At 41.9% G+C, this 22,269-nt stretch overlaps 2 protein-coding genes and 1 long non-coding RNA gene across 3 annotated transcripts in view; 1 reads left to right on the top strand and 2 right to left on the bottom strand.

The window, feature by feature from the left end:
• Window positions 1–22,269, top strand: part of LOC127518693 (uncharacterized) — a 31,096-nt gene that overhangs the window by 3,970 nt on the left and 4,857 nt on the right. Inside the window, exon 2 of the long non-coding RNA XR_007931612.1 lies at window positions 13,442–13,649. This is a non-coding gene — a long non-coding RNA (uncharacterized LOC127518693). The remainder of the gene's footprint in view (window positions 1–13,441; window positions 13,650–22,269) is intronic.
• LOC127518687 (toll-like receptor 13) lies at window positions 118–6,676 on the bottom strand. Its single transcript, XM_051905685.1, has one exon. The coding sequence runs from the start codon at window positions 5,097–5,099 to the stop codon at window positions 2,265–2,267; it is 2,835 nt and encodes a 944-aa protein (XP_051761645.1). The 5' UTR covers window positions 5,100–6,676; the 3' UTR covers window positions 118–2,264.
• On the bottom strand, window positions 15,131–20,373 carry LOC127518691 (toll-like receptor 13). Its single transcript, XM_051905690.1, has 2 exons — window positions 19,736–20,373; window positions 15,131–15,703 (listed from the first exon to the last, which is right to left on the bottom strand). Exons 1-2 carry the CDS (start codon window positions 20,241–20,243, stop codon window positions 15,330–15,332), a joined length of 882 nt encoding a protein of 293 aa, XP_051761650.1. The 5' UTR covers window positions 20,244–20,373; the 3' UTR covers window positions 15,131–15,329.

The raw sequence follows: 22,269 nt of genomic DNA, 5'->3' as shown, positions 1-22,269 counted from the left end.
CGAGTTCCCTTTCGAAAGGGAACGTCTCAGGTTACGTATATAACCGTGGTTCCCTGAAAACCAGGGAACGAGACTCTGCGTTTCCTTGCCATGCTTCGGTCTGCCTGCCTGCAGAACAGTCCCTCAAGACAATAGACACTGTCTGTTTCTCCAGGCGCTCCTTTTATACTTCCGGGTCGCACCATATTACGTCATAGGCTGTCGCCGGCCAATAGGGATTGAAGTTGTTGGATAGTTGGCTTTCAGACACCGGGTCACGTGTGACGTTCCCCATAGCGTAAGCAAACGCAGAGTCTCGTTCCCTGGTTCTCAGGGAACCACGGTTACATACGTAACCTGAGACGTTTTTAATCATGTACTCAAAAATTAAAAAAAAAAAAAGGATACAAAAGTTGTGTTGTGTGTGTGTGTAGTAATGTGTGATCAGATTAGTTTAACCTGTACATGCTTACAGTTGAGAAATACAAAGAAAAACTGTACAGAATAAGTTTCTTTTAAACCCACCCCACTGAGGAATGTGTTCTAGAAAACACGTCTTAAAACATGAACTGAAACTAATTTGCACAAACGCATGGGCCAAAATATCTCCTAAGAGCAGCTTGTAAGGAACCCCGCATCGGCCCAAAAACGGAATCCGACGGCCTGGGCGAAGGTTAACGCGTGTATGTCTTTTCAGCGCCTCTGTGAAGTTTATTTAATTTCACTCGTTTAATCTGACTCCAATTTCAAATGATTCTCATTCTTAGGTTGTGTTTCCAATTAGAAATGAATCATTGGTTATGCATTAATTTAGATTTTTGATTATTCTGATTATCTTATATCTTCAATTATTCGTTCACTGCAGTCCAGGTATCGCTTTAGAAAAGTCACTTCGGCCGACTTGAGTGCTCTTCCCGGACACAAACTCGTCAGTTCTGACCTTAAACATTGGATGCAGGGTAAATATCTACCTTTAAGTCGGTCGCGCTCTGCTTACTCGTAACAAAAAGCATAGTTTTTATATATTTACGAAAACTGCAACTTATTTAAGGCAGCGATAGTCAGAAATCGAAATGGACTTAATTGATGTGCCCTATGCTCCATCTATTAAACCTTCCGTATGATCAATCCTGAACACAGATTTGCGGTAATACCTTCGCTTTAATCTACTAGAAATAATGAATCAAAAATAATACAGAATAAACCAAATATAACATTTTATTTGTCAAGTAAAAATGTATCATGCCAATTACATTACAGTTAGACAATTAGAAGCCAATTCAGAAATAATAAATGCATAACGTCAATTACCCAAAGAAATGCATATACATACAGTGATGTGTGAATGTCTTCAGACATTTGCCCATCTCTGCACGGGGGCTTCTGGCTACAGATGATCCCCCCTGACTGCTTTGCACTTTACCTTATATACCAAGACCAGAACAAAAGGATTGTACATTTTTATTACACCAACACCTGTTTTGGGGGGAGAGGAGTGGGTTTTCACAAGTGACACCACCCAAAAGGAGGACAGAATTCTCCTTAGTTTTTAATCTTCTTCATAATACCAGTGACTGCTGTGAAATTGAGACCATTTTACCAATCACACTAAGACATTTAAAATGACACCAAACATGAAAGGAATAAACAATAGATACACCAGATACATTATACTTCTTGGAGAACTTTCAGTGACTTGAGTCAGGGGGAAAGGAAGGAGGGTGTGTGTGTTTTGGGGGGAGGGCTATTGCCTCCTGTAGATGTGTGAGGGCAAGGCGTTGTCCTATGCTATTTCTTTGAGATCTTCTCTCCAGATAAGCTTTATTGCTTTATTGCAGGGTGCTTGATCTCAGTTTTTGTCTTAGCAGGAAAATCAAGTCTTACAAGCTCATATCTGAACATATTCAGAAATAGTCTGAGGTTGATTTTTATCAGAAAAGGATATTTCAGTAGTTACTCCAGACATCAATTTATGTATGTTTAAAGTGTGCTAATTTTTTAAAGATGAAATAGTTAACTCTTGCTACATATTTTATATACCACATTTTGTCATGTTTGCACAGTGAATCATTTTTGATGTTACACCAGGTTTATTAAGCATATAAAAAAGTAAATACAACATGGACATTACATGTAGGCTAAATATATTTAAAGTTAATTTTTCTCATCCATTTGCCAAAAAAAAGAAACATTTTTCCATTAGTTGTCATATTGATTGAACTTTCGGTGGAATTTTGCTCACTTTGCAATTGTTTAATCAACTTTACAATGTACAGAAACAAAGTCTAGTTGGCTTTATTAGAGCTGAGTTTACACCATAACCTGTCCCAGAATGCCTCATGCATCTCTGGGTCCTGTGGCCAGTCCAGATAGGTTCTAGTTTTTACCAGCCGGGCCAGTCTATGATGGGAGGATAGCAAGCGAGACGGAATCATTTCTAGGAAGACCAGGATAAGAATGTCCCTGTGTTCTACCTGGAGCCTGTAGGTGGCCAGCTGCATCTCCAAAGAACACCAGTTGCTACCGAGGTAGTTGCGACTGATGAGACAAAGAGTCTGACAACTTGCGTAGATGCTGTCTGTGATGTTTTCCACAATGTCTTCTCCCAACTGAAAGTCCCGACTATGCAGACAGAGACGCAAAAACGGAGGGCCGCGCCTCTCTAAGTTCGGAAGAAGTTCCTCCATGACCCAGTGTTCATCTTTAGCGCTGTAAGACACGAAAACATCATAGCGGTACTGATGTTTACCGTTCACACGCAAAGCCTCTCTGAACCATCCGCTGGCGATATGATAGAAAGGCGCAATGTATTGGCCTGCAAACTTATATGACAGTACCACAATAATAAAAATACACAAAAATGCAGAGGTGGAGGCAAAGAACACAAATTCGATTTCAAATGAGCAGTTCTCCTTAGCATAACCAATAAAGTTGAGGTGGTCAATTCCATTGTCACTCAAACACTGCAGTTCTTTCATGGTGGGGTTGAACATGTCAACCTGCACCTTACTGTTGTCCTTCACCCATGAGACCAGCCACGCATTATCACAACTGCAGTACAGACCCAAGCCCTGAAGACAGAGGTATTTCAAACTAGTGAGATGTTCCACCAAGTTTTGAAGAACATTGACGTTGTCTTTTAGAATGAGCACTAGACCTGTCAGTGCCTTTAAATCTTTGGTCAGACTTCCATCCAGAAAGAAGAATCTGCAGTTCGCCAGGATCAGTGTCCGGAGTTTCGTCAGGTTGTGAAACATTACGGCCACGTTTGGCTGCTTAGTCAATTCAATGTTTGCCAGTTTTAGGGTTTTTAAATGAACAAGCTGATTGATTACAGCCAAGTCTCCAATATCATCTGAGAACACTGAGTTAAATTCCAGACTGATGACCGATTGGACATATTTCCCAATGAATTCATTTCCACAGCTCACATATGCTGCATCTATCTGAAGTGTGACTACAGATGTCAAGAGTGAACTGTTGCAGTCCTCAACAGTCACATATTGACCTTTGATGTGCAAGTTTAGGGCCTGATCCAGTGTAGTATTACTCCCGATCACAAGCTGCATTGGTCTCAGGCCTGAACTAATTAAAATGTTACTCAAATTATATGGAATTATGCCAAATATATCAGATAAATGCAGCTTGATTGGTGACATGTCAGGTGGGAAGTTCAGATCTCCCAGCAGAAGTGTGCTAAGGTTAATAAGATGTCCAAATGATTTAGATTCGATATGAATAATAGGATTTTCTTGGAGATCTAGGACCATTAGTCCATATAAACCACTGAATGTGTGTTGATAAATGTAAGATAACTTGTTGCTACAGAGATATAGCTCTTTCAAATTGTTCAATCCAAAGAAAGCAAAATCTTCTATGTTAGAAATGTGATCTGTGGATAAATCTAGAATTTCAAGATCTGCGAAACACATAAATTGGTATGAAACTATCTCATCTATCTTATTTGAGCTTAGAAACATAAAGGAAAGCTGTTTGACTATCTGTGGATCTGAAACACAAAGAGATTGGAAGTCATTTGGTCTAAGCTCATGCTTAGCGATGTTAACCAAAGTGAGGTTCCTGAAAATCTGAAAGAACGAATATACGTCTAAGAGGTTTACAGGAACTAATAATTTTCCGATAATAATTGTCTTAACATCTTCACAGCCATTTGAGATATTAGTAGGAGTCAGTGGCAAGTTAATAGTCTCATAAAAAACTTGAAAAGACTCAATCGAATATAACTTTGCTGCTGTACACAAATCAACAATGTTAAGTACATCCACCACGACAACCAAAGTATTGATTTTATATACTCCAATTAAAGAAAGATCTTTGAGGAAGTCTGCTTTAGAACAAAAGCTAAATTCAAGCAGATTTCCCAAAACTTTCAAAGCTCCTTCATCTACATGCTCTAATTTTCCGATATCCAGTCCTACCTCTTCAATGTTTAACTCAGTAGATATGTGACCATGAGAGGTGTTGAAAACTGAACAGTTTGGGTACTGAAGTCTATTTAATGTTTGTTCACTTAGATAAAACACCTTCAGTGATTTTACATTTGCCAGTCGACACAGAACCTCAGATATATCCTTCAAACACACTTCAAAGAAGAGTAAATTTTGCAAGTGAGGAATCATTTCAAAAACATTTGGTGCCAATAATGATAATCTATAGTGTGAAAGATGCAATGTGTTAAGTGAGGGAAGGCGACTGAAATCAAGAGCTACCTCACAACAGTCTTTTAAAGCCGAGTTCATTAATCTGAATGAAGTTACATTTGTCAAACCATTAAAAGCTTCTGGAGGGATCTCTGAAAAACATCCATTAATTTCAAGGTAATCCAGAGAAACAAAACGTGCGAATGAGTCTGGAGCCAAGGCACCGTGGCAGTCTCGGTCCATTTGAATGCAGAGGTTCCGTAAGTTTGATGGAAGTTTATGAAGGTCTTCTGTAATGTCAGTGACATGATGGCAGAAGGCAGAGTTTGTTTTTCCAGCACAAGTTTTAGCAACAGGAAACTCTTCCGCACCACTGTAGAAAATACATTTACCAGCAGACCAAGAAGAAACACATGATATCTTCAGAGATAGTATTAGAAATGAGAACAGAAGCACCATCTTCAATTCCTCAATGATCTTTACAGCTTATGATTCTGCTCGTCTAGGCGTCGTCTCTCTCTTTCACCGGAGGCAATTAACCATGTCAGAACATTTGAATAAGATAAAAACTTCCCTTTTCTCTGGCTGAATTCTATGAAAGTGTGACTCTTAGTCAGTTGCCTTATATTTCTCTGTGGTTTTAACACATGTATGAGGGCTTAAAGGCATAGTTCACTAAAAAATGAAAATTCAGTCATCACTTAACCTCATGTTGTAAGTAACTTTGCAAAGACATGTCAGCTTATTCTACTAACTCTATCCTTACACTCTACTAACAGTCTACAATCTACTAATACTCTAATGAGAATTAGTCGACACGTAGTTGAAAAGTTACTTATAGTTAGTAGAATGTCTAAAGTGGACCATTGAAATAAAGTGTAACCAGATAGTCATATATTTTTGGAACAACATGAGGGTGAGTAAATTATAAAAGTATTTTCCCTTTAAGTTTAAAGTTCTGAGAGATCATTTAGTCAGTTTTTTTTTTGTTGTCAAATTTCCTGCTATTTCCAAGAAAGTGCATTGTGGCAGATGCAATATTTTCAGATCAATTCACAACAACTAACTGCTATTTCACAACAATTATCCTCATGCAGAGGTATAATACACACCCAATATAATCAAGCTATCGCTAAGTGCATTTGTTCAATTTTACAGAATAGTAAAAACTAGGTCTAAAACTAAGTCTTCTAGGATCAAAATCTAACAACAAATCTGGATGTTAATTTATTTATGGTGTTTTCTTCTGCATATAAATATCACAATAATAATAAAAAGTAAAACATATGGTTTGAAATGACAATCTAAAACATTTGATAGCTTTTAAGTAGTAATTATTTAAATGTTGAAAGTCATTTAAAGCAATGAAATGCTTAAAAAGAAGAGGGAGGAGACCTCCACAGGTCACCTTTTGACGTAACCTATACTCACTCTCACCCTCCCGCCTATCCTCTTTGGTCTCATTCACACTTCCTCCCTCTAATCAGCTCTCATCACTAGATACTAAAAGTTCAACTGATACTCTTTTCTTTACTCTAACACTGCGCTTAGACAACTTCTGCTCCCTTTCATCCAAGCCAGCCTATACCACCCCCTTCTCCTCTCTTCTTCACTCTCCTCCTCCTCCTTCATCAACCGACTTTGCCACATTCTTCATAAATAAAACAGCCACCATCAGTGGCCAGTTTTCCACACCACAATTTGACATGCACATCTTAACAGCTAACACACATACATAGAAAATTACAGACCAGTATCCCTTCTTCCATTCATTGCAAAAACACTTGAACGAGTAGTTTTCAACCAAGTGTCTAACCTTCTTGCATAGAACAAGCTCCTGGACAATAACAAGTCTGGTTATTCTGCTCTTGCTTTAACAGGTTAGCGTAGCAGATAGCTAACATAAGATCCATGAAATAAAGACCCAGGAAACTGGAGTAGAGAGAGGCCTTTAGTAAGGATCTTTCCAATCTTTTTGTAAAAAGACTTAGACCTTCATAAACTACCAAAGGCAAAGAGAAAAGAGTAGCTGCTGCATGTCCTCTCCGTAGATTAGAGTCAGAAGCAATCAGAAAAACTACGGCAAGAGAGGAGGGACTAAAATATGAGAACTCAAATGAAATACAATTTTAAACCACTAGATGTCTCTAATGCAACCCAAAGTGGGGGCAGAACACTCCCCGCCTGGTATTAAATAATACCACTATGTCCCTTTACTAAGAAGCAGCACAACTTCCGAAACAGAAAGTTTCTGCGAGGCTTTGGACTTGCCTCCATTGCTTGCTATAGAGATCTTTGAGATCCATGTTCCCCAGAGGAGCAGATACTGGGTCAATCTTCTGAGTGAGCAGTATTGCTGGTGTGAGAACAGCTGGCATCCCTGGATCAGAGGACACTGGATCTAGAGGTCTTGCATTCATGATTGCCATGACTTCAGCCATGAGAGTCACAAGTACTTCATGAGAGAGGCGACAGTTCTCTTTCAACAACATGGCATCCAAAATGCGGCGTGCAACACCGATCATCCTCTCCAACACTCCACCCATGTGAGAGGAGTGTGGAGGATTGAATGTCCAGGTGCAACTTTTTTCTTGCAGGTAAGCTTTCAACTCAGGATCTTCTGAGTTTATTTGCAGTTCTTTGCAAGCTCCAACAAAGTTTGTGCCCCTATCGGAACGGAGCCGTCTCACTGGACCTCTGATAGCGGTAAATCTCCTCAAAGCATTGATGAAGCTGGAGGATGACATGGTCTCTACGACCTCAATATACACCACTCGTGTACTCAGACACGTGAACATAACTGCCCAGCATTTGTTTTCTACATGACCACCTCTGGTCCTGCGCGACAAGATGGCCCAAGGTCTGAAAACATCAAATCCAACATTCGTGAACGGAGGATTCATGGTGAGTCTGTCCAGAGGTAAGTCAGCCATTTTTTGTTCTTCCAACTTTCCTCTTAATCTTTTGCAGGTCACACATTTGTGAATCACACTTGACACCAGTCTCTTACTTCCTGTTATCCACAGTCCAGCTGTTCGAACTGCGCCTTCAGTGAAGTGTCTTCCTTGGTGAGCAACCTGTTCATGGAAGTGTCTTACCAGCAAAGTAGAGACATGATGGTTTTTGGAAGAAGGATTGGATGCTTTTCTTCCCAGGACATGTCTGCTGACGATATTCGGCCTCCAACTCTCAGAAAACCATTATCATCAATGATGGGATCCAAACTTCTGACTGAACTGTGTCTTGAGATTTCTTCACCCTTTGAGAGGCTTTTAATTTCTTGTTTAAAGAAGTCCTGTTGTACGCTTCTCAAAATTATGAGTTTTGCTTGAGGAAGCTCACCCATTCTCTGTTTGTGGTCTGTATTTTTGGAGTAGGCTCTAGCCCTTTGAATGAGCCTGACTGTTGCATGGGTGAGTGATTTCCAACTGGAGAATCTACTAAACTGATAAGAGCCGATACCTCCACCTGTAACTTTTGTAGCATAGGTTGAAACTTGAGGGTGAATTTCTGCATCAGATTCTGGATGTAGAAGATCAAATATCTCTGGCTGAGGAGACTCATCCAACTCAGGTTTCGTCAGAAAAGGTGGACCTGAAAACCAGTTGGTGTCCTTTAGGAGAGCGGCTGGGACAGACCTGGATCCGTGATCTGCAGGATTATGGCTGGTGCTGATGTAGTGCCACTGATTAGGGTGCGAGGATTTCCTGAGTCTTGTCACTCTGTTTGCGACATAGACATAGAAGTTCCTGGACGTGTTATGAATGTAGCCAAGTACTATCCTGCTGTCCGTGTACAGTGGGGCAAATAAGTATTTGATACACTGCCGATTTTTCAAGTTTTCCCACTTACAAAGAATGGAGAGATCTGTAATTTTCATCGTAGGTACACCTCAACTGTGAGAGACAGAATCTAAAAAAAAAAATCCAGAAAATCACACTGTATGATTTTTAAATAATAAATTTCCATTTTATTGCATGAAATAAGTATTTGATACAATAGAAAAAAATCTAACTTAATATTTGGTACAGAAACCTTTGTTTACAATTACAGAGATCAGACGTTTCCTGTAGTTCTTGACCAAGTTTGCACACACTGCAGCAGGGATTTTGGCCCACTCCTCCATACAGTTCTTCTCCAGATCTTTCAGGTTTTGGGGCTGTCGCTGGGCAACATGGAGTTTCAGCTCCCTCCATAGATTTTCTATTGGGTTCAGGTCTGGAGACTGGCTAGGCCACTCCAGGACCTTGAAATGCTTCTTACGGAGCCACTCCTTAGTTGCCCTGGCTGTGGGTTTGGGGTCATTGTCATGCTGGAAGACCCAGCCACGACCCATCTTCAATGCTTTTACTGAGGGATGGAGGTTGTTGCCCACAATCTCGCGATACATGGCCCCATCCATCCTCCCCTCAATACGGTGCAGTCGTCCTGTCCCCTTTGCAGAAAAGCACCCCCAAAGCATGATGTTTCCACCCCCATGCTTCACGGTTGGGATGGTGTTCTTGGTCTTGGGATTGTACTCATCCTTCTTCTTCCTCCAAACACAGCGAGTGGAGTTTATACCAAAAAGTTCTATTTTGGTCTCATCTGACCACATGACCTTCTCCCATGCCTCCTTTGGATCATCCAGATGGTCTTTGGCAAACTTCAGACGGCATGGACATGCGCTGGCTTGAGCAGGGGGACCTTGCGCGCGCTGCAGGATTTTAGTGTGTTACTAAAATCCTGTGTAGTGTGTTACTAATGGTAACCGTTGAGACTGTGGTCCCAGCTCTCTTCAGGTCATTGACCAGGTCCTCCCGTGTAGTTCTAGGCTGATCCCTCACCTTTCTCAGGATCACTAATACTCCACGAGGCGAGATCTTGCATGGAGCCCCAGTCTGAGGGAGATTGACAGTCATCTTGAATTTCTTCCATTCAAGATAGGAGGGCTTCTTAAAGACAAACTAACAGGTCTGTGAGAGCCAGAATTCTTGCTGGTTGGTAGGTGATCAAATACTTATTTCATGCAATAAAATGGAAAATCAGTATTTAAAAATCATACAATGTGATTTTCTGGAATTTTTTTTTTTAGATTTTGTCTCTCACAATTGAGGTGTACCTACGCTGAAAATTACAGATCTCTCCATTCTTTGTAAGTGGGAAAACTTGAAAAATCAAATACTTCTTTGCCCCACTGTAGAACTTGACTGTGTGAATATCCACATCGATTTCATCCATTATCAGGTCTGCAAGCTCTGTTGCCAAGATAGCTGCACACAGCTCCAAACGAGGGACAGTGTGCGCAGGACGTGGAGCCAGCTTGGACTTCCCCATGATGAACCTGACATGACTGTGTCCTTCTGTATCAACTGCCTTAAGGTATGCTACAGCAGATATAGCTAGAGTCGATGCATCCGCGAAGACACAAATTTCTCTGTGTACAGTGGTAAGCAGAGAAACAGAAAGGTAGGTCCTCTGGATCCGGAGTAGCTTAAGTTCCATCAGGGAATCTTTCCAGGCTTTCCACTGGATTATTTTGTCGTCTGGTAGTTGAGTGTCCCAATCATACTCTTCTAAGGAGATATCTCTCACCAAAGCCTTTCCCTGAATCGTGATTGGTGCCACAAACCCCAAGGGATCGTAGACACTATTGACCGTCGAAAGGATGCACCTTCTAGTGAATGGCTTTTCCTCATCAGACACGCAGAAGGAGAAGCTGTCTGTTTGCAGGTCCCATCTGAGGCCTAGACTGCGTTGGAGAGGCAAAGGATCAGATGACAGATCCAGATCCTTTAAGATCTTTGGCACGATCTTCAGATGGGAAAGCGTTCATAACAGTGCTGCTGTTTGATGCTATCTTGTGCAACATGATACTTGATTCAGCTAACATCTCCCTTGTTCTTTTTAGAACATCGAGGCTTCTTTTGCAGTAGAGAATGAGGCGAGTCCATCATCCACATAAAAGTTCCGCACAACGAACTGCTTAGCATTTTGGCCATATTCCTTTTGTCCTTCTTGCGCTGCACTTCTCAGGCCATAAATGGCCACAGCTGGTGAAGGGCTGTTACCGAATACATGTACTGTCATTCGGTATTCAGTCACTGGTTTTGTGAAGTCGTTATCTTCGAACCACAAGAACCTTAGGAAATCATGGTGTTCCTCACATACTGTGAAACAGTAAAACATCTGTTGCACATCTGCTGTGACTGCAAAAGGCTCCCTGCGGAAAGGAAGAAGAACGCCAAGAAGAGTGTTATTGAGGGCTGGTCCCTTCAAGAGGATGTCGTTGAGGGAGACACCTTCGTACCTGGCACTGGAGTCAAACACCACCTGTATTTGGTCTGGTTTCTTAGGGTGGTAGACACCAAATGTTGGTAGATACCAGCACTCTTGATTCTCTTTCAGTGGCGGAGCTAGTTCTGCCTGGTTTGACTTGAAGATTTTCTGCATGAAATCCATATATTGTTTTTTCATGTCTGGCTTTCTTTCCAGTGTGTGACACAGAGATGAGAGACATTTGACTGCTTGCTCCCTATTATTTGGGAGACGGTGCCTTGAGAAATGGAATGGTAAGGGAGCTACCCAACTGTTTGCATCATTCATGTGGACGTTTTTGTCCATGATCTCAAGGAAGGCTTGATCTTCAATAGACAAAGCTATCTTCTCATCCTCTTTTGCTCTTTTGAATACTGTGCTTCCAAGATCATCGGTGTCATCTGCCAGTATATCCATCTCTTTCAAGGTTTGTATACCGTGGGTTGATCTCCTCTTGTCAAACTTTTCTTGGATGTAAATAACACTATAACATGATCTAAGAAAAGACGTACGCCCAGTAGGTAAGACATCGGTCCTGTAAACATTAACGCTGCTAGGCTTGTGGGCTCCTCTGAGACATACTTCTCCAACAATGACCCAGCCAAGGTCAAGTTGTTGAGCATATGGAGCATTGTTGGGTCCATTATACTGTTTACATACTTTGTGTACCCGCAGTATGTCTCTGCCGAGTAGAAGAAGAAGAATGGCTGCATCTGGATCAATGGCTGGGATTTTTTCCGCCACTGGCTTGAGGTGGGAATAATGATGTGCTATTTCTGCTGAGGGGATCTCTGAATGGTCATCTGGCATCATGTCACACTCTATAAGTGATGGAAGAGAGATCTGTACATTTCCATCTATTGACTCAACTATGAGGTTGCTTGCACGTCGTCCTGATGTTTCCACAATCCCTGAGCATGTTCTAAGGGTGTATGGTGCAGCATTTTCTCCAATGCCCAAAAGGTCGAATAGCTCGGTCTTGGCCAGGGACTTATTACTCTGCTCATCAAGGACAGCGTATGCTTCAACAGCTTTCTCTCGTTGTCCTGCAGGGTAGACTCGGACCAAACATATTTTGGCGCATGATCGGGAGCCAAATGAGTCCCCACAGACTTCTGTACACTTTGACATAACCTCTGGAGTCTCATCTTCCTGCTGCTCCCCACCGTGATCCTCCTTAACAGCAGAGCTCAATGACTTCCATGGCACTGGCCCTGGATGAAGTGCCGCTAAGTGTTTGTTGCTGTTGCACTCTTTGCACTGCACAGATTTGTCACAGTTCTTGGTGAGGTGACTTGTTGAGGCACAACACTTGAAACATATATGTTTCTCTTTGAGGTATGCTTTTCGTACATCTAAGGTCTTGTTGCGAAAGCCACAAGCCATCTTAGAGGATGGGGCTTATTATGTAACGGACATAATCTATCTGGATCCTCAACCTTTTTCTCCATAATGTTTTGCTTATCACCACTTTCTGAAGAAACCTCAGTCTTCCTGGTGAACACAGATGGTTTAGGTGGATTTCAGAGGTTTATCCATCTTGACTGAACCACTCATGGTCAGTTCGGCAAAGCTGGGGTCGTTTCTTGTCTTTGCTTGGTCTCTGATGAACTTTACAAAGACGCAAAAGGGGGGATATTGAACCTGATGGTCTTCTTTATATTTAGAGCCAACTGAGATCCATTTCTCCAGAAGGTTATAGGGGAGCTTCTGTGCGATGGGATTGACTCCCCGTGGTGTGTTGAGGTAAGATAGTCCAGGTAAGAATCCATCTTTCCTAGCTGCCTCCAGCTCTAGCAATAGGTCCCCTAGCTCCCACAGCTTCTTGTTGTCCTTGTTTGATATTTTTGGAAACTCCTCTAACTTCTTAAGCAGAGCATTTTCTATTATTTCTGCTGATCCATAACATTCTTCCAATCTCTGCCACACTATTTTGAGTCCTGAACTGGCATTATTGATGTGAACTGCATGGATGCGTTTGGCCTGCTCTGCAGACTGTGGTCCCAGCCATTTAGTTAGTAAATCTAACTCTTCCCTGGGGGTTAAGTTCAGATCACTGGTGGAGTTGACAAAGGAAGCTTTCCAGGCCCAGTAGTTTTCTGGTTTATCGTCAAACTTTAGGAGTCCAGAGCTAACTATTTCTTTGCAAATCAGGTATCTGGCTCTCATAGTTAGTAGGACATCTGAACAACATGGTGAGTAAATGATAACAGTTTCCATTTTGGGTGAACTATCCCTTTAATTTTAAAGTTTTTAATAGATATAAAATAGTAAGTGTTAGTATTGATGGGTCAAGTGTTGCCGAAAAAAAGTCTTCTGCCGTTTCTTGAAAATGCCAAAAGAATCAGCAGCTTGGATTAGAGTGATCTGATGTCAGTGGCTAGTCCTGGGATGTTGTCATATGACAGATCTAGCTGAAGTATGTTTTTGAGAAACATAATATGCTGACTGACATATTCATAGAATTGCAGTCGTAGGTTAATATTAGTGCATTCTTCCCAAAGCTGTCTCTGAAGCCACAGATTGCAGTCTGTCAGAAGAGAAGTTCTTGAAGTCACTGGAGAAGGTGTCCTCATTCAGTAACATGGCTGCCCATATGAAGGAAGTGATGCACTGGTGCTGGGGCTGTAAGTTTCATCAAGAGCGTAAGCACCTGGCCTTCTTGTGCCCGAACTGTCTGAGGATGGAAAGTCTGGAAGCTGAAGGCGTCAGGTACATAAAAATACTGTAAATGAAATATGTATTTATGAGTCATTCTTAGCAGGTGTGTCTAATCATGTTTTTTACAGTTTTTTTTTTTCTGCTGCTTACACACATTTTCAAAACTTTGCCTTTTTTTTTCAAAACTTTACACACAAATCCAAGAAATGCACACACAAAATGCAAAATGCCTCACATCTCTTGCAAAATGAAGCACCGCATTCAAAATATCACAAACACACCTCAAAAGCAAACATTTGTCTTATGTTGCAAACACCTTTGCCTTGATATTCTATTTTTGGATATATCATATTCATATACACACAGTTATTCAAAACCTAAAGCTCTTCTTTCATGAGCTCCTATGTACATTTCTGTACAAGATTGAAAGTAATTGGCAGAGAGATGTTGAAAAATTCACGGTAAACACGAAAGCAAGATTGAAACCAAACTATTATTTTTTTTTACTGTAAGCATTTGTGGTTGTGAATACAGTATTACAAAGTACGAAAGAAAAGAAATACATCAACCATTTGTAGTTGGACAGAAACAATGGTTGTGTTTGAAAAAGGAAATCAAGATACTTCCTGTTAGATTTTTGTGTGTTAAATAGAGAATTGTGTGTTGTGTTTTGCAAAAAGTGTTTTATGAAATTGAAAACTGAATCGAAGGCTGAGAATTAGTGTATGGTTTTGCAGATTTTGTGTGTGGTTCTGGTGTTTGAGTGTCAGGTTTCAGAAATTGTGTGACTTGTAAGGATTTTGTGTGCAGTTCTCTTCTTTCCCTTTGAATTGCATGTAATGTGGAAATCCAGAGAAACAAAGTGAGAAAATAAACCTGTAAGGAAGTTTTTTTTTTTTTTTTTCTCTAATTTGTTAATTATTTATAATCTGGATGTGTTGCGCTTTAACAATCCCTAAGGAAATACATCTAAAATGGTATTTTTTTTTTCTAAATACAAATTTTCTATATATAAATGGTAATTGGTCAAATTTGTCAAACAGTTTTTTAATCATGTACTCAAAAATGTACAAAAAAAAAAAAAAAGAAAAAGAAAAAGGATACAAAAATTGTGTTGTGTGTGTGTGTGTGTGTAGTAATGTGTGATCAGATTAGTTTAACCTGTACATGCTTACAGTTGAGAAATACAAAGAAAAACTGTACAGAACAAGTTTCTTTTAAACCCACCCCACTGAGGAATGTGTTCCAGAAAACACGTCTTAAAACATGAACTGAAACTAATTTGCACAAACGCATGGGCCAAAATATCTCCTAAGAGCAGCTCATATCTGAACATATTCAGAAATAGTCTGAGGTTGATTTTTATCAGAAAAGGATATTTCAGTAGTTACTCCAGACATCAGTTTATGTATATTTAAAGTGTGCTAATTTTTTAAAGATGAAATAGTTAACTCTTGCTACATATTTTATATACCATATTTTGTCATGTTTGCACAGTGAATCATTTTTGATGTTACACCAGGTTTATTAAGCATATAAAAAAGTAAATCCAACATGGACATTACATGTAGGCTAAATATATTTAAAGTTAATTTTTCTCATCCATTTGCCAGTTGAGGTAAAAAATAAAAAAATAAAAAAAATAAACATTTTTCCATTAGCTGTCATATTGATTGAACTTTGCTCACTTTGCAATTGTTTAATCAACTTTACAATGTACAGAAACAAAGTCTAGTTGGCTTTATTAGAGCTGAGTTTACACCATAACCTGTCCCAGAATGCCTCTTGCATCTCTGGGTCCTGTGGCCAGTCTAGATAGGTTCTAGTTTTTACCAGCCGGGCCAGTCTATGATGGGAGGATAGCAAGCGAGACGGAATCATTTTTAGGAAGACCAGGATAAGAATGTGACTGTGTTCTACCTGGAGCCTGTAGGTGGCCAGCTGCATCTCCAAAGAACACCAGTTGCTACCGAGGTAGTTGCGACTGACGAGACAAAGAGTCTGACGACTTGCGTAGATGCTGTCTGTGATGTTTTCCACAATGTCTTCTCCAACTGAAAGTCCCGACTGTGCAGACAGAGACACAAAAACGGAGGGCCGCGCCTCTCTAAGTTCGGAAGAAGTTCCTCCATGACCCAGTGTTCATCTTTAGTGCTGTAACCCTTACAGAACAAAAATATATGGGAATATACTGCAAAATATAATGCGATATATTACATAATACATTTCCATATATGGGAAACTAGTACTTATATTTTTCAATATACTGCAATATATGCATTGACCATGTATGGCTATATATTGATACATATAAAATATTTATAAATGAAGACAAAAATAGCATTACATTCATAAAGTTTTATCCTTTATTGTATACATATATTGCACATACATGTTCCCATATAAATGTGAATGTATTGTACACACATATATACACACATTCACAGATTGAGTTACAGCAGATTTCTAGTTCCCAGCATGCTTTGCTTCTGACTGTTAAAGGAGAGTAAATATGTGTAAGTGTAACTGCACGGCCATTGGTTCAAACTAGAGAACTTTTTGAGCAAATGACAGCGCGGCGGAGCTGCGCGAGCCTATGGCGATGCGGCGTGCTAAGGCCTGCCAAAATGGGCGGCTTGTATGGCTATATAAGCGGGCATTTCGCCATAGGATTTTAGATCTTTCTCCTTCAGCGACGACATCACTTCTCTTCGCTGATCTTTGGAGCTGTAAACTTTCGCCGCCTGGAACGAGCTCTCTCGCCATTGAAGAGGCACCGCAGCGGACCAGCTGAGATCACTGAACGCCTGCAGCGCCGGCGCCCTCGCAGACTGCCGCCTCGAGCGCCGCTCTCGAGCCGCCTGCTTCCCGCTTCCGGCCGCCTTCTGGCGTTGCTAAAAATAGCAAATTTCCGCGGTTTAATACCGCTTTTTAAAAGAGCATATTCCAGCGGTTCTCACCGCTCTAAAAGAGCCCCTCAATCGCTGTTTTCACGGCGGCGACGTTGCTTCAAATGCCGCGCAACAGTTGTGGCACATGCAGAGCCCCTCTGCATGACAACGACGGGCATGGTGAGTGCGTCGGCTGCCACTTGATGATTCCATGTCACTGGTGGCTTCTGAAACGGAGGAATGGGCCGGCGATTCTGAAGACCCCGCCCACCTGCCGTCACTTGAGCCCATCGACGCTAGAGCTGGGATGGATGCCGAGTTATTCCGCGTTCTCTCTAAGGCCATGGAGGAACTCGATCTCGAGTGGGCTCCACCTGAAGAGCCAACGCGCAGCAGACTGGACGAGTGGTTCCTGCCGGGACGTCGCCAGGCCCCTCGCCAGCGCTCTGTGCCGTTTTTCCCTGAAGTTCACGATGAGCTGACCAAGTCGTGGCGTGCTCCCTACTCGGCCCGCTTACGCACTTCCTCTTCTGCAGCTCTCACTTCAGTCGATGGCTCTCAGGAGAAGGGCTATGAGCATTTGCCGCCCCTGGACGAGGCCGTGGCTGCTCACCTCTGTCCCCCCGTGGCCGTGGGGTGGAAAAACAACAAGGGCCCTTCCTTCAAAGCCCTGCAGAACTCCAGGTGTTCCAAGCTAAGCTCCTCCGCTCCCTGGACGAGTCTGGAATCGACGCACCTGCCTTTCGCGACCTCCACAGTGCCACGGATCTGGCCCTGCGTGCCACGAAAGCCACAGCCCAGGCCATTGGACGTTCCATGGCCAGCCTGGCCGTGCTAGAGCGCCACCTCTGGCTCAACTTAACACAGATCATAGAGATGGACAAAACGGCCTTTCTTGATGCCCCAGTTTCTTCAGCCGGTCTCTTCGGGCCAGCAGTAGAAGGTTTCACGGAACGCTTCACTGCAGCACAGAAGTCGTCCCAGGCCATGCGACACTTCCTGCCCAAGCGCTCCAGCTCTGCCTCTGCCTCGAGTCGCCCCAGGACTGCGCCGAATCAGCATCAGAGCAAACCTGCTCCTTCTACCTCCCAGGCAGCGCCTAAGGAGCCCTCTTCCCCTCTTCCCGAGACCCCCCCCTTCCTTCCCCCCCCCCCCCCCCCCCAAGGACTGTGCTGGACCCGACGCCTCCGAAGTCTTCCTGATCTCACAGGAAAGAAGAGGAAGGTTCTTCTCGCTGGATCTGAAAGATGCTTACTTTCACATCCAGATAGCCCCCCATCACAGGCGATTCTTGAGATTCGCATTCAAGGGCGTGGCTTACCAATATACAGTCCTTCCCTTCGGGCTGTCTCTAGCTCCTCGCACTTTTACGAAGTGCATGAACGCCGCGCTTTCCCCTCTGAGACAGTTGGGAATCCGGGTTCTGAATTATCTTGACGACTGGCTCATTCTGGCCCAGTCGCGAACCTGACCTAGACCATCACAGATCCATGCTCTTCAGCCACTTGGAGTGCCTAGGACTCAGGGTCAATTTTGCCAAGAGCTCACTACTCCCCAGCCAACGAATTACGTTCTTGGGTGCAGTTTTCGACTCAGTCCGTATGACGGCTGTAGTCTCGCCAGAGCGCGCCCTGGCTATTCAGCAGCTTGCGGCTTCCGTCAGGAACAAGGCCTATTTCCCTCTAAAGTTTTTCCAGAGGATGCTAGAGCTGATGGCTTCCGCCTCCCTGGTTTTGCAGCTCGGCCTTCTACAGATGCGGCCTCTGCAATACTGGCTGAAACTCCGGGTCCCACCTCACGCTTGGCGGTGTGGCTGCTTTCGTGTCAAGGTCACTCGGGCCTGTTTAGCAGCCCTGAAACCTTGGACGAACCCTGTTTGGTTCAGTCGTGGAGTACCCCTAGAGGCAGTTTCCAGAAGGACGGTGCTCTCGATAGATGCGTCCAACTGGGGTTGGGGCGCTCTATGCGAGGGCAGACCAGCCTTCGGCTTGTGGTCTCACGAGGAGAGCCATCTCCACATTAATTGCCTCGAAATGCTGGCAGTGAGTCGAGCCCTTCACTCCTTCCAGGCGATCCTGACAGGGCGCCACGTCTTAGTCCAATCGGACAGCATGACAGTGGTGTCTTACATAAATCACCAAGGCGGCCTTTCGTCCAGCCGCCTCTGCGCACTGGCAAAGCACCTCTTGGAGTGGGCATTACCCAGGTTGCGGTCGCTCAAAGCGACGCACATACCAGGCAGAACGAATCTGGGAGCAGACATGCTATCTCGGAGCAATGTCCCCTCGGACAAGTGGATGCTCCACCCCCAGACGGTTCTCAGGATCTGGGAGATCTTCAGGAGGGCAGAGGTTGACCTCTTCGCCTCAGAAGACAACTCTCATTGCCCAGCTTATTTTTCGAAGGACACAGGACATCCTGACCTTGCAAGCTCGGGTCCTCTCGGTGTGATACGACGGCCTCTGTCGAGCTCCGCCATCATGCCACTTCCAGGGAGCTATCTCCCTCTTTGCAAGTGTAACATAAAGGGTTCGACAGCTCTGGCCCTCTCACTTGTCCCCTGGACCCCTACGGTGTCCAAGATAAGTCGAGTCGTTCCCTGCCGTGGCACGGCGCGGTTGAATTCGTTCCCCATACGCAGTACTCGTTCCGTATCTCAGGGAACCGAGGTTACGTTCGTAACCAAGTACGTTAGGTTTATGATTGGCTGAACACCATTAAAACTATAATAACTTTATTTAAAGAGTAATGGCTGTGCACGCTATAGCACAGTGATAATTTCTTTGGTAGAAACTTTAGTATATGCAGGTGTGCTTTTGTTAACTAACTTGAAAATATGAAACATTTAAAATGTAAATAATTATAAAATATAAGAAATGTTACATAATATATTTTACCATATATGTGTTTATACTGCATGAGTAAATATATCTGCGATATATTATGCATGCAGTACCATATCTGATCACATATAAATTTATATATTATGAAGTATATTACTGAATATAAAATTACATACATTATGATATATTAGTAAATATATTATCACATATTTTTCAATATATGAAAAGCGTCAATTCCTTATGTATTATTCAATATATTGTAATACATTACGTAATATATTTTTCTGTATATATTTTCAAATACTGTTAAATCATGTAATATATTGATCATTCATATATAGGGAAATATATTTTCTTTCCATAAGGGAAGACACGAAAACATCATAGCGGTACTGATGTTTACCGTTCACACGCGAAGCCTCTCTGAACCATCCACTGGCGATGTGATAGAAAGGCGCAATGTATTGGCCTGCAAACTTATATGACAGTACCACAATAATAAAAATACACAAAAATGCAGAGGTGGAGGCAAAGAACACAAATTTGATTTCAAATGAGCAGTTCTCCTTAGCATAACCAATAAAGTTGAGGTGGTCAATTCCATTGTCACTCAAACACTGCAGTTCTTTCATGGTGGGGTTGAACATGTCAACCTGCACCTTACTGTTGTCCTTCACCCATGAGACCACCCACGCATTATCACAACTGCAGTACAGACCCAAGCCCTGAAGATAGAGGTATTTCAAACTAGTGAGATGTTCCACCAAGTTTTGAAGGACATTGACGTTGTCTTTTAGAATGAGCACTAGACCTATCAGTGCCTTTAAATCTTTGGTCAGACTTCCATCCAGAAAGAAGAATCTGCAGTTCGCCAGGATCAGTGTCCGGAGTTTCGTCAGGTTGTGAAACATTACGGCCACGTTTGGCTGCTTAGTCAATTCAATGTTTGCCAGTTTTAGGGTTTTTAAATGAACAAGCTGATTGATTACAGCCAAGTCTCAAATATCATCTGAGAACACTGAGTTAAAGTCCAGACTGACGACCAATCAGACATATTTCCCAATGAATTCATTTGCACAGCTCACATATGATGCATCTATCTGAAGTGTGATGTCAAGAGTGAACTGTTGCAGTCCTCAACAGTCACATATTGACCTTTGATGTGCAAGTTTAGGGCCTGATCCAGTGTAGTATTACTCCCGATCACAAGCTGCACTGGTCTCAGGCCTGAACTAATTAAAATGTTACTCAAATTATATGGAATTATGCCAAATATATCGGATAAATGCAGCTTGATTGGTGACATGTCAGGTGGGAAGTTCAGATCTCCCAGCAGAAGTGTGCTAAGGTTAATAAGATGTCCAAATGAATTAGATTCAATATGAATAATAGGATTTTCTTGGAGATCTAGGACCATTAGTCCATATAAACCACTGAATGTGTGTTGATAAATGTAAGATAACTTGTTGCTACAGAGATATAGCTCTTTCAAATTGTTCAGTCCAAAGAAAGCAAAATCTTCTATGTTAGAAATGTGATCTGTGGATAAATCTAGAATTTCAAGATCTGCGACACACATGAACTGGTAGGAAACTATCTTACCTATCTTATTTTTTCTTAGAAACATAAAGAAAAGCTGTTTGACTATCTGTGGATCTGAAACACAAAGAGAATGAAAATCACCTAATTATGGAAACAGATGTGAGGTTCCTGAAAATCTGAAACAACAAGTATACATCTATGAGGTTTATAGTCTCAAAAGCTAAAATATATTCAAGCTTAAAATTTTTAACATCTTTACAGCCATCTGAGATATCAGTAGGAGTCAGTGGCAAGTTAATAGTCTCAAAAATAACATGAAAAGACTCAATCGAATATAACTTTGCTGCTGTACACAAGTCATCAATTTTAAGTACATCCACCATGACAGTCAAAGTATTGATTTTATATACTCCAATTAAAGAAAGATCTTTGAGAAAGTCTGCTTTAGAACAAAAGCTAAATTCAAACAGATTTCCCAAAACTTTCAAAGCTCCTTCATCTACATGCTCTAATTTTCCGATACCCAGTCTTAACTCTTCAATATTTAACACAGTAGATATGTGACCATCAGAAGTGTTGAAAACTGAGCAGTTTGGGTACTGAAGTCTATTATTTAATGTTTGTTCATTTAGATAAAACACCTTCAGTGATTTTACATTTGCCAGTTGACACAGAACCTCAGATATATCCTTCAAACACATTTCGAATAAGAGTCATTTTTGCAAGTGAGGAATCACTTTAAAAACATTTGGTGCCAATAATGATAATCTATAGTGTGAAAGATGCAACGTGTTAAGTGAGGTAAGGCGACTGAAATCAAGAGCTACCTCACAACAGTCTGTTAAAGCGGAGTTAGTTAATCTTAATGAAGTTACATTTGTCAAACCATTAAAAGCTTCCGGAGGGATCTCTGAAAAACATCAATTAATTTCAAGTTAATCCAGAGAAACAAAACGTGCGAATGAGTCTGGAGCCAAGGCACCGTGGCAGTCTCGGTCCATTTGAATGCAGAGGATCCGTAAGTTTGATGGAAGTTTATGAAGGTCTTCTGTAATGTCAGTGACATGATGGCAGAAGGCAGCGTTTGTTTTTCCAGCACAAGTTTTAGCAACAGGAAACTCTTCCGCATCACTGTAGAAAAGACATTTACCAGCAGACCAAGAAGAAACACATGATATCTTCAGAGATAGTATTAGAAATGAGAACAGAAGCATCAGCTTCAATTCCCCAATGATCTTTACAGCTTATGATTCTGCTCGTCTAGGCGTTGTCTCTCTCTTTTTACTGGAGGCAATTAACCATGTCAGAACATTTGAATAAGATCCCTTTTCTGTGGCCGAATTCTATGAAAGTTGCCTTATATTTCTCTGTGGTTTTAACACATGTATGAGGGCT

The sequence above is a fragment of the Ctenopharyngodon idella genome, chromosome 9 (genome assembly GCF_019924925.1).
Source record: "Ctenopharyngodon idella isolate HZGC_01 chromosome 9, HZGC01, whole genome shotgun sequence".
Taxonomy (NCBI): domain Eukaryota; kingdom Metazoa; phylum Chordata; class Actinopteri; order Cypriniformes; family Xenocyprididae; genus Ctenopharyngodon; species Ctenopharyngodon idella.
This window is presented reverse-complemented; position numbering and strand designations above follow the sequence as displayed.